Source organism: Thunnus maccoyii, chromosome 20 (assembly GCF_910596095.1).
Source record: "Thunnus maccoyii chromosome 20, fThuMac1.1, whole genome shotgun sequence".
NCBI classification, from domain to species: domain Eukaryota; kingdom Metazoa; phylum Chordata; class Actinopteri; order Scombriformes; family Scombridae; genus Thunnus; species Thunnus maccoyii.
In genome coordinates, this window is record NC_056552.1 from 25,419,166 (window position 1) to 25,432,146 (window position 12,981).

Genomic DNA, 12,981 nt, shown 5'->3' on the forward strand with positions numbered 1-12,981 from the left:
ATCTGAGGAGCATATTCAATAATACTGTATCTTTTAATTTCCAAAATATAACTTGTGAAGCCCAATACATAGGCCTTTACATCTTAATATACATACAAGTGGAGGGAAAATTATCAGCCGCAAACCAGCTGCCTTCTAGTTCCACTGACTCATCACAGTGCTTTTCAATAATAATACTGGCAACTCTGTTCTTTGTTCCTCGCTTCGTTTCTTGAACACAAAATATAGTAACGACACGTCAAAGCAAAGCAGCGTTGGGTACAACGAAACAGCATAAAGGCGAAACATAAGAATTCCTTCTGCGTTGAAGTAACAACAGTAAAGTGAATATATCTGGAAGAACTGTCGCACGTTTGTCAAGAAGGTAAGGCTTCATGATGAGGAGTTATGCGGTTGAGTTTGGGTCAGACAAGGAAACACTCTCTTCATCTCATTTGAACTGATGCTGAGGAGTGGATGGATGGTCAGTGCTGGGAGACAGGAAGAAGAGAGAACAATGTATTATTTTTTTACACACGACCTCCATTCTGTACAGAATGTTATCATTTAGCAAAACTAGAGAGCCATACCTTGATATTTATGGCTGTTTTTGGTCTAAGAGCAGGTCGTCTTCTATGACATCATCAACGCTTCCTGAGATAGAGGCAGCTTCTGAGGTACAAAAAGGAAAACACTTCTGTTAATGGTTCAGCTATGGCTTTTTTCCTTTTAATCCACGAGTGCAGAAGCTTCACAGGAAATCAAAATGTAATAGCTTCCAGATATAAGCTTTAAGACATGTCACAGCAGGGAAAATCACAGGTGCCAATAACCACTGTCTCTCTGTCACGGGGCTTACTGGGACACTTGGATAGAAAAGAGTCATCCTTAATGTTATTAGTAACATATGTGCTTTTCCTGCTATGACAAGTCAAAATGTGTAAAAAAGGCCTATAAGTCAGTATTGAAAATGTACTACTATGTGTAAGGCTACAAGTAAAACTTTAGCACTTATTTGATACCCACTAAAATGTGTCTGTGGCACCTTGTTTACTTATTCTTTGCTCTAATACTCCATTCATAATTTAGCTCATTTTAGTCTGTATTATAATTAAGTTAAGTTGTTATTTTGTTAAAAGTCCTTCTTTGCTTTCTTTCAGAGAGTAACATGAGAAGATCAATATCAATGAAATGTCAGAGTAAAACAAACAGCCAACAACAGCCGGGTGCAGTGACTTCCTGGAGTCTTGTTTCCAGGTTTTGGTATCATTGTGCCTGTGCTGCACACAAGTACTGAGCAGATGAATTAACTGTTGTTTGTACTGTACATTGATGTTTATGTACAATTTAAACCACCTTCTCATTTCACTCTCTGGAAGCAAAAGCAAACAGAACTATTCCTTTACATTAAAAGGGTTTTGTGAAAGAAAAAAGTATCTCTAGCTTCAATACCAAAACTCAGATATCAGTATCAGCACCAGTGTTGAAAATGTTCAAATGATACGCAGCCCTCACAAATACTAAATATATACAAATGTATATACTATTTGTTTCCAGCCTTGCACTGTAATTATACTGGGACAGTTCCAAAACAACTGTGATATGAAACGTGTGCAACATAACCCAAATGGAATCTCTGCCCTCTTACAGTGTACTTAGAGGATAACTTTTACAAATTCTTACATTATCCAGCTCTCATTTCAATGTCAGGGTCCAGTATTTGAGTGCCAGTGCCACCAGTGAGGAATCAGAGAAAACACATTTCATTCACAGCATTATGAGATATCAGAGCCCACTGAAGTGTTTCATCTGTGTAAAAACGACTCAAGTGTGAATTTAGAAGTTCTAGATCAACATTCACCTCTATCTTTATCATTGGTTGTATGTGGGCACGGGTAAACGCTGAAAACTGATGTCTTTTGCATGTTGGTAGCACATGTCTGCTCTCTGTTTGGTGTCTCAGCATGTCTCCTCTGATCCTATTTGAAACCCTTGACTTGCTGCATTAGAACAAAACAGCATACTTGGATTTAGAGCAATTCCTGTTTTTATCTTGATCCAATATTGTTCCCAAATAATCTTTTTTTTCCCATCTACTCCAGCTCCATTTTGATCGTTATTTGCCCTGATTTCAACCCTCTTCACTCTTACTGCGAGCATGTGTGTTGGTAGTGGTCCATTATTTGTTTCCAGTTCTTGCTCCCTGTCATCAGACTCAATAAATCCCGTGTAAATAACATCACTGCTGTCAGTAGGGAAGCTGCTATCACTCAACAGAATCACACTGTTATCTCTGCTGTCACTTGCTCCTTTATCCTCTTCATCTCCTTGTTGCCAGACATCCTCTCCGGACTCATCACTTTAGACTGGAGTCCTGACTTGTGTGGGAACGGGCTGATGTCCTCCTCTGTGCTTGAGGGCCTGACAGGAATCGCAGCTCTTGGCGGTTCTATCTAGAGTTTGGTTCTCTAAGTCTCCATTATAACTGCTTCCTTCCAGGAGGGTAATGTCCCAAATCATCTCATCACTGGTTCACTTCCAAATGCTCAGGGAGCTCGCCAAGTAAGAAGAGGAAGGGGGGAGAGGGAGGCTGTGAGAGGCAGTGTTGGCACAGAGACATTAGCAGTACGTGGCTGGTGTTTTGAGCTTATGCGGATGACTCAACGCTGTGAATTAGACTCGTGCCCACTGGTGATGGTAGCGTATATCGGCGAATGAAGGGATGATGAGCGGTTGGTGTGACAAGTCAATTTTAAATCCTTAAATGCGAATCAGTTTGCCGTCTTATTTCCATGGATCTGACACCCCGCATCTCTGTTCTCTATATGCCTGCTCACCAACATTTTTTTAAACGGAACATGATGCTGTGATGTTGGTCGCACCAAACACAGACACACAGACTTTTACCGTTGCTTGAATAGAGAGTTGTCAAAAGCCTTTTATCAGCCCCACGCCAAAAAACAACAGCAATGCATGTAAGGCAGAATTTGCATCGATTGAGCCACTTACTGACTAATTTCCCTTTACTGTACTCACCTGATAAGCTGATACAGGACAGACTTAGCTCTGAGGATGCTCCTATCACGTCATCCTACAGGAGGAAAAGAAATGAAGAGTGTTGAAGCAACTAGAGGACAAAAAAAGTAGCAAGAATCTAATTTTCAATATCTAAATTATAACTGTGATGTGTGTTGAAAGTAGTTCAGTTAATTGAAATTCAGTCATTCTTGCTGTAAGATGATATAAATACCTAGAAGAGTCACAATTCTTCCCTCAAAATAGATACATGCTCTAATTTTTGTTGTAGCACCCAACTGGATGACAAACTCAGTGTAGAGAAAATGATTAATGGCTTTCACTTGGACAGATGTTATATGAGGGCCATTTGGCCTACTTCTTGATGACATCATGTCATATCGAACAATTTTTCTGCTGCTTAGGATAAACCTTCTGCTTAATGTACTACCTCATTAGATGTTTAAAAAATGTTTTATGCTGTGTGTGATTTTTTAGCCCACATGAAAAACATACAGGTATTTGTTGGCAGTTAGAGGATATTTTCTAAATGTTCAGTACAAATTTAAGCTGATATATAGGAATTGTCCCAGTGGTGGAAGAGGGAGAAATGGACTCAAAAATCTTCATCTGGTGTTTTATTTTATTGCTGTCACCAGTCAAGTGCAAAGTGCAGTTGTGAAAATGTGAATTGTAGAAAAAAAAAAAGACAGACATGGAAAAATACAAAAAAAATAAACAACCTAAAAACTCTTCAAATTATCAGAAGGAAACTTATGTCAAATGAACACAAGAAAAAGACCAACACTTGGCTCTTGACTAGAAGGGTTACTGACATTTGCAGGTATGTTCACATGCCGTTTAGCTGTCTAGCTGCTAACTGACGTTAGCGGTGCACTTTTCCCTAGTGAATGTTTGTTTGGTGGCTCGTTCAACAAGCTAAGCTTTGGAAGTTACCATCTATCATCTATCAGCTATTTTTTCATTCACTACCATGTTTAAAGGAAGACGGTATCATGCCTCATACTACACTGTAGTATTGAATATTTTATAAACATTGGACATCTTAAATGTTGTTTTCATGTAAGACCATGGGACCTGATCCGAAAAAATGATCCAATGCGAGAATTAAAAACCGTGATACCATCTGAACCATGAGTTTTGTGATCCGTTGCACCGCTACAGTGTTCAGTGACTCACCAGCATCCTCTGCAGACAGCCAAGATTGTCACCCTCAGTCCTGCCGTTCACCACTTCCTGGAAGCTGACAGCAAGGCCCAGCCTTATGAGCTCCTCTCCTATATCTACAGTCTAGGGTGGACAATTTTCATTTCAAGATAAGGAGACAGGGAGGGAAACAAACTAAACACTTATGCACAGATAAACAAGAGATAAATAAACATAAACACTAGCAGACCTTGCCCTCAGTGTTGTCGTAGAGCTTGACACTGGGCCAGGAGGAGATCTCAGAGTGAGAGTAGCTGCAGAGTTTGGCCTGCAGGGGTCTCCAGGAAGCACAATGTGTCAGCCGCTCAAACTCATCCAGGGCTGCCTCAGTCCACACCTCTCCTGGAGAACAGCAAGAGGACTGTTTAGGAAATATAAATATTACATTTTGTGGAAAAGGTCAAAATCAAAAGGTCTCAAAAAATGTCTGTGTGATAAAGTCATTAAGATGAGGGCTTTACCTTTTGGTCTCACTCCTGCTAGGTTGCACTCAATAGCTTGGAATGGTAAACTGAGGAAGTCACTCCTGAAATATTAATGCAGCAAAAGCAAAAGCTGTTACTAACTTAACTGTGCCATTTCCTAACAGATGCCACACACGCAACTATGCACTCTGCAGCTGCATTACAGTGCATCAGAATAGAGATCATTACATGGAGCAACGTGTCCTCGTTTTTCAAATAACTCTATCCGAAGTTTCACTGTGTGTGTGTGTGTGTGTCCACTGCCTGGGACAACCTACAATACCTGTTGTGCTTGACTAAAGAGATGCCCCAACTAAAAGTACATCCTGGCTTTGGCTATGATCAAATCAAACATGTGTGGTAACTGTCAGTGTGCGGGACAGCTGATGAGATAAATACACATCTCTGAACAGCTTGAAGGGCATGTCGTGATGGGCAGGAGCACAGATTCTGCACCGACTTGAGGGTTTTTCTCTCAGACCTTAGAGATTCGTCTGGGACAAGCTAATAATGTGAAAAGTCATGGAGTCTGTACTCAACCGTCAGTCCTGATGTCCTCATTCTACATTGGAATTATTGTTGTCAGGTCACAGTGTGTGGTCATTTTGTAATGAGGTTACAAATGACCAAACTCAAGACTCAAACTTAGACTAAGATTGAGATGAACTCATCTAGACCCAATCGAAGATTTTCTCTCTCTCACCTCATACGACGGAGGCTGTCTCTGGGCAGCTCCCCGTTGTCCCCAAAGTCAACATAGTAAAGATCCACCAGTCCAGAGCTGAGGACTCCCAGCACCCTGGCCCTGTTCCAAGAGCCATGGTCTCGGTATGGAGCAGCCACAATGTCCCCCACCACAATGGTCTCCACTCTCTGCTCCTACACAACACACAGCCAGTACACTTTGTGCTTCAGTTTGTTATTTACTTTTGACATTAAAGAGTATGTTTTTCATTTGAGCAGTGTTAAAGAAGACTCAACATAAAGGTAAAAACACATGTCCTTACAGTGGGGCTGCCACTGTTGTAGAAGCGGTTCATCTCCTCTGTCAGTTTGTCCAGCTGGAGGGAGCGAACCCCCAGGATCTGGATCCAGAAGTGGTTTGGGTTCTCTGACGCAGAAACATAAACTTCAAGATGTTCATCAGGCTGGAAGCTCAGGTCAGGGCTGGGGACTGGACGACACACAGAGGAGAATAAAATATGATCTTTGTATGACGTGACTGTCTTCAAAGACAGATTGACTCAATTATAAAGAAACTAACTTTCAAACTTGGAAACTTCAGAGAGTGAGTCTGTAGAGACGCTCTCCTCCTCCTCCTCTTCTTCTTTGCAGTCTGTGTTGGTGATTTTCAGCTCCTCCACCTTGTCAAAAATATTTTCCGGTTCTCCTGTGGTTCCGTTGACGTGAACAAGCCCCTTCTTCTCTGCCTGGCAGTAGGGACCATTGTTATTCAAGCCCAGTGGTGCTTCTGTCTCTGTGCTGTCTGGTCTCTGATTCATGGCTGTCTGGCCACGCTTCTGGCGCAGGGCAGATGATTGTGAGATCTTTGTCCTCACCATCATGTCCTCTCTGACTTTTTCTAGAATCAGCTCCTGCAAACACATCACACAAGCAGGAGTTACATCTATTCTAAATAGCATGCTTAGAAAAGAGGATCCACCACATATATAGCTCTTGTCCACTGGAGACTGAATAATTGCTGTGTTGCAAATGAGCTGCTGCATTTCTTTCCCTTTGGATTTAGTATCATCCCCTGAGCAGTGCCCCAAATTTAAGTTCAGGAACTCGCCCATTAAGTTATGGGTCATTACGTTCCTGTAGTGGAAAAGGCGTAATAGATGTCCACTAGTGAATCCTACTCACCTTGGCCTGTTTCACCTCCTGTCTGGACCCTGCGATTGTAACGTTGCCCTTTGCACCCGGACCCTGTGTCTTCTCTTTGGAACAAGCCACTTTGGCTCCTGTGGTCCTGGTGATCAGTTTCAAATTCTCTCCACCGCGCCCTGCAACACACACACACACACACACACACACACACATACGGAGGGATAGGCACTAGGTTTATTTATATGGGGCCAATATTGGGCCAAAAACATCTGTCAACCTGCACTGCAGAATTTATCAATGCTACTTCTTGTTTATGGGAAGTATTTAACTAATGTAATTTTATTACCTTGTGATTGTCTTAAACCTTTAAGAACCCTTGGATGTTTTTGCTCAGTTTTCACTCTCTTTATTTACACACTTAACTAGACAGGTCATGTAAGTATGTTGCTATTTTGAGTTAGGCTATTCATAAATGCCATCAATTTGCATGTCAGAAATACATGTTCTAGGATACTTTTTAATAAAATCATTTCAATTGACTTTTTGCCTGTGTGTCCGCAGGTTTTCAACACACAGCAGATATCTGTACAACTGGACAGAGGAGAGAGGCATTATGGTCTAAGAATCAATCTGATCATCCTCAACATTTTGGAAGCTACCTATTATACGTCCAAACGCGGTCTGAGGAACCTCCAAAGCCTCTGTCACTGGTTCACAGTCAGTGACCAGGTTCTCCAGGATGCAACGGGCCAGCAGGACCTGCTCTTTAGAGCCCTGCAGCAGGAAACACACAGCCGTCTTACATCCAGGCTCCCCTGAATCTGACAAAACCCTGACATGAGCTCCAGACTTCTGGGTCACCTGAGGAAGAAAGACACAGAGGGAAAGCAGAGAGTTAAGACTGTCAGAGAAGACTGAAATCACACACTGACTGACCTGCTAAATCTGTGGGAAATACACTTGGGAGAGTTAGATTTCAGAGGAAGATTTCATTTCTAATTTTTAAATTTGTTTTGACATGAAGTCATGCAACAATATAGTTATACAACTACAAACATTTTTCCATAGCAGAGGCATTAGATTAGGATAAAAAATCAAAACCTTTAATTTAAAGTCCCCCTCCACTCTTGTTCCTACAGTTGGACATTTGAGCTTCTCTGTGCAGAATGATATATGTGCGGAGTTTGTTTTCACATTCATCTGCTGAAAGTGGAAAGTTTCTGGTTTTAAGAGGTGGGCCTATGAGCATAATGTGTGACATCACAAGTTGTTTGGAAGCCACTTCTGGTCCAATATTCAACTGTGATATAGAAACTTGAAGCCTCAAGTGCACAAACACTGAGAATGAACTTTACAGTGAAGGAGGAGACATCTTGTTTCCAGCAGGAAAACTTTTGAGATGAAATATATTTTATATATTTCTAGATTCTGGAATTTTTAATGAGGATTTTAACCAATATAATTTTAACTTTTTTGTGGAAAAACCATATTAGACACACATTATTATCATTCAAAGTATTAGTGGTAGTATTTTTTTATATATATATAAAAACATGTCTGGAGGGGATCTATAACTATAACTAGAGTCATGACTGTTGCAGTTGATTGTGGAGAGCTGCTAGTAATCACACCCATGACACTCACTACCATCCAACTATTTAAATCAGTTTGAATATTTACACATAGCTTTGCTAAATTAGGCCAAACTGACCATACTAGATGTATCAGTATTTATATTCTACAATTAAACTAACAAATGAAACAAGAAAACTTTCATCTTCATCTGCACAAGCATGGAACCATGGAGACAACATCAAATCTCCACAGTGATAAAATTAGACTGAACTTTGAACTCACATCAGGAAAATGAGTCTTTTTGGCAGCAGAAAATAGAATGTAGCTGAAATAAGACAATATAGAGAACTTCTAGTTGAGATACAACAATCACACAAACTAAACAAACACAAATAAAATGTTAACAAAATGCATCATGACAGAAAGATGAACATGTTGTTGTCTATGTAAATGTCCACTGATAGCTATCATGGAAGCCTCTGTGAAAAGTTTGCCTCTCTCCCTTTTCACTGGGCCCTGCTTCCCAACATTGCTTGTGTTGTGTATTAGATCACTACTTTCAGCCCAATGTTTCTGTTAATTTATCAGTCATGTTAAACAAATAATGGAAGATGGGTTTCACAATGTCATATTTTATTGAAGGGCTTCAGTCCTGCTGTGATTATTTTTTGAGAGTTTTGTGATGGTAGACAGATTGTCTGCTTAATCAGTGGGAGTGAAAACAGGTGTGCATCATTAGCTGCACTAACCAGTGAGTCACTGCTCTGTCAAGTGGAGCTAGGAAGGATAACACAGTTCTGTTTGGTGCACTCATGGCTGTGTGTGTGTGTGTGTGTGTGTGTGTGAGCAGAGAAAGCTGTGATTGTCAGCAGTAACAGCAGCATCAATGTTGTTCTATATGTTTTGAAAGCTTTGTATCAGTCTAGTTGACCCTGTGGTAACCTGAGCAGATGGTACGTTCCAGTTAGGGGAGGCTGAGAAGGTAAAAGGCCAGTCACTGGTCCATTGTGATGGAACAGGTGGCAGCTTGCTGTGAGGCTGCAGATTTTATTCATTTGTTCTTTGTTTTGCTTCAGTTAAGTGATTTTTGCCTCTGTTTCACTAATACTTTTAATAAACATCACTTTTTTTGCACGCACCCCTGCCTGCCGACCTGCTTCATTAACATCCCTTTAAAAGTTTCCAGTGCCAGATAACATCATCTGTCCTTTATATTTAATAGCCAAGTGTCTCCACCTTAAACTGCTTTGAACATATGCAGAGTCACTATGGAGTTGAACTACTCACCATGTCCAAAAACGTGGCTTGGTACCTGGATATGTTCCTGTACACTTCTACAGGAAGTGTCATCTTGGACAACTCAACGTTGGGCCCCTCACCTGTTCATGACAAAACAGCCTGTCAATCACAGATATCAGACAATAAACACAAGGAATTATTTTTGTTATTAAAGCAATAATTTGGCTTCTAACATTAACTCTTTAACGGCAGACACTCACTGTTGTTGGTGCTGGTGATGTGGCGGTAGACAATGTAGCCCACCGTGGCCCCGACAGAGAGCCCCGCAGCCAGAGCCACCATTTTGCCCGAGCTTAGGGTGCTCTTGTGACCCTCCTTCACCGCGTCCATGACGCGCCGTGCACCCAGCGGGATGCTCCACCTGAACACAAACACGACACAAGTCTTCCTTCTGCTGGTGGTGTTCTGTCTGTGACTGTTCCCACCTGTCCTGCGACTGCACGTTCTCTCTATATGTCTATACAGGAAGTCAGGCCTCTGGTACTGCTTTTACAAACATAAAGACGATCTGCGCTGCAATCACAATGTGTTACCTGGTGTCATCATGTACAGTCCTCAGTGTTTTGTTGGCTTGCTGAGCAGCTGTACAGTCATGCAGCACAAAAATGAAAGCATGAGCCAGCCTGAATTTAAAACAGATCAGGAGTTCTCAAACATTTTCATATCACATACCCCTTATGGACAATTAATATGATTCTGTCTCTTTGACATATGTCAGAAGATATTTGTTTATTGCCAGTGAGTTATGTAATTGTCTTGGTAATTGCTCAGCTCAGAGTTTTTTTTGTTTAACTAGATGATAGCTGAAGTTCAGAGTTCATTCTTCAACTTGGAAACAACAGTTGTGAGAACAATCTGACCACAAGGTCTATTTAGTGGGTTTTATCATATCATAGCACATGATCTTCATCAGCAGACGGAGTTTGCTAAATAGTCACAGAATTCTACATGTTCAATTTTCCATTTTTTTCTGAGCATTTAACTTCCATGTTGCTGAGGGTCAAAGTTCATTTTTGATCTTGAAAACATCTTCATCTGCTGATGAAGATCATTAGATACGACTAAAAGCTCCATGACAGCTACTCAATGGACCTTGTGGTGAGGTTGATGACTCAGCTGCATGTTAGTTGGTGAGAGTGAAACAGTCCATAACTGAAATCTTTTCCACTTAAATAAATGATAATGAACTGTAAGTGTTCCTCATTTTCATTACCTCCTGGAAGGTCCTCAAAGGACCCTTGGAAGTCCCCACACCCCACTTTGAGAACCACTGCATGAGATTCTTACAATGTAGTCTTTCACTGTCTAAGACTACATCACTAGCCAAACCCATTAGCCCGCAAACACGTGCACAAGCAGTTACATACACACAAAAGTCCCCTAAATGATTAAACATTTAGTGTATATTCACTGTGTGTACATACACACACACACACACACACACACACAGCACTGCGCTTCTATAAATGCAGCAAGCCAAACTGCGGCGGCCCTGACTCTCAATGACCTGCAGGACGAAATGCACTGAAAGCTGCTGCTGCACACACTGAATACCAATATTACTGTAGTTGGGCGACCTCCAGTCATTCTATAAAGCACTGAGCATCCAGTTTTTTTTTTTCTGAGGCTCTTAAACTACAACACACACACTGAGACACAGAATGCACTGGAGGTAAACCAACAGTGAAGAGTATTGGGACCACGCAGGACGGAGGAGCACACAGCACCACCATGCAGATGCGTGTCTCACTGGGAGAAGAGGGCTCTGGGGCTGTAGTTGAGAAACACATGGGACTTGGACACTCCAACGTCCATCTCGGAAGAATCGTGACAATAAGACACAAATCTTCTCCAATCCAGGCTCTGTTTTTTGTTTACATCCAAGTTCAAAACTACTGACAGACAGGCAGAAGAGGAAGAAAGTTTGAGCATTTCAAGTCACCACATGACAGCAGCTGTCGTCAATAAAGAGCATTTCATGAGAAATCATCATTAATCTACATAATACAGCACTTCACTGTGGTGAGAATACGCAAACCAATGAGGTAACTTATACCTCAAAACAAAAGGATGACTGGTGACACATTTCAATAAACATTACTTTCTTGAATTTTGCAAAATAGGATCCTGTCTGCACACAGCGTGTAGGCTGCAGCCCAGTTATACTGCGTTTGTTTAAGGTGAACCGATCCTCGCTTACAAAAATAGCAATTTAATGTTAAGCTTCTTCATGAAAGACGTTCATATACTAACAAACGTAACTTGAGACTTTCCTGTAATCAATCACGGGTTTAGATAATTTCGGGTTTTAATAAATCCGTTAAACACCACTTTGTGTCAATTGATGTAAATATCATAATTGGTTAACGTTACGCTGCTTGGTACCGCCGGTGTTGTACCGTAATATGCATCCCTGCAGTGATTTGGTTGCTTGGTGGACTAATAGCTGGATAGTTGTTGCGTATATTTAGTATTAAACCGAACCGAATGGACGAGTTTTTCTACTTATACGTGCAGTGTCTTCAGTCACGTTATACCAAGAGGCCATATTTGACCAAAAGCGAAGCAACTTTAAATGTTGAGATTTGTAAACAGAGTTTGGCATAACGTCTCTCGACATTAAGCAAACATCATTTACGCGACTGGCTAGATAACCTTGGCTTTTTCTACTCAAAGACAAATTAATGTAGACCAATTATTTTGCCAACACAAAGTTGTGAGCCGATAACATCTCTAAATGGTCAGAATATATTTTCTACTTCTTACGAGCTGTCAAAACGACCGCAAACGCACACTTTCTCCTCTGAGCTAGCCAAGCTAACATTAGCTCGCTGCTGGTTGACACATGCAAGCAAGTCAACACACCAGAAAAGGTCATTAGCACGCGCACAGACCCTGACGATACAGGCTTTCTATGTTTTCTAACATAATTCAAGAATGAACAGTAAATATATTTTATAATGTATGACACTTACACACAGACCCCTCGCTCTCTTTCGAATCGACCCCCTCTACTGTCAAGTTAGCCAGTCACAGCGAGACCCAAGGAAACTGCAAACTATACTTCCAGTCGTGGGAAAAACTATGTAGGTAAGAAAAATAACAAAGCGAACGGCAGTGTAGCTGTCGCCATTCAAATGACTCCTCCTTAAACTCACGTTGACGTTAATGAATCAGGAACGTACCTACAACTGAAATGTTGACTTCTACTTTGCAAGTTCAACCAGAAGTGTTGTTGATTCTAGTCAGCTTGACTTCAGTGTCAGTAAATGAGATGCTGTTAATTAATGAGATGCTGTTGGTACCCAATGCAGCGTGGGAGGAAAGTACCCGGAAGTTCAGTGACTGTTGTGCAGTCTCATTCGAGTCATCCACGGATATTTTTATATTATAATTGCACATTATCTGGTTATAGCATCAAAATAGAGAGAAATACTTCTCAATATACGCGATAAGTGTGTGCTATAATAGGCCTTTTCTGCAGAAGACAAGTGATCAATCGCGACGTATCTCATGCATATTTTCAACTTCTTTAATATCATAGTTTTATGTATGTGTATGCATAGTTTGATATATGTGCTCCAACCTGCTG

At 41.1% G+C, this 12,981-nt stretch overlaps 1 protein-coding gene across 4 annotated transcripts; it reads right to left on the reverse strand.

The window, feature by feature from the left end:
- Window positions 1–14: 14 nt before the first annotated feature.
- tdrkh (tudor and KH domain containing) lies at window positions 15–12,687 on the reverse strand. Of its 4 annotated transcripts, none has more exons than XM_042397837.1 (14): window positions 12,579–12,687; window positions 9,590–9,750; window positions 9,378–9,469; window positions 7,175–7,376; window positions 6,552–6,691; window positions 5,950–6,280; window positions 5,693–5,859; window positions 5,389–5,564; window positions 4,683–4,747; window positions 4,412–4,563; window positions 4,195–4,305; window positions 3,016–3,070; window positions 570–651; window positions 15–470 (listed from the first exon to the last, which is right to left on the reverse strand). In XM_042397837.1, the coding sequence occupies exons 2-13, from the start codon at window positions 9,717–9,719 to the stop codon at window positions 578–580; spliced, it is 1,695 nt and encodes a 564-aa protein (XP_042253771.1). In that variant the 5' UTR covers window positions 9,720–9,750; window positions 12,579–12,687; the 3' UTR covers window positions 15–470; window positions 570–577. The 4 variants fall into 4 exon arrangements, with proteins under 4 accessions (XP_042253771.1, XP_042253770.1, XP_042253769.1 ...); XM_042397836.1 differs by having other exon boundaries at window positions 12,575–12,687; XM_042397835.1 differs by lacking the exon at window positions 12,579–12,687 and adding an exon at window positions 12,365–12,548.
- Between the last annotated feature and the right edge of the window lie 294 nt (window positions 12,688–12,981).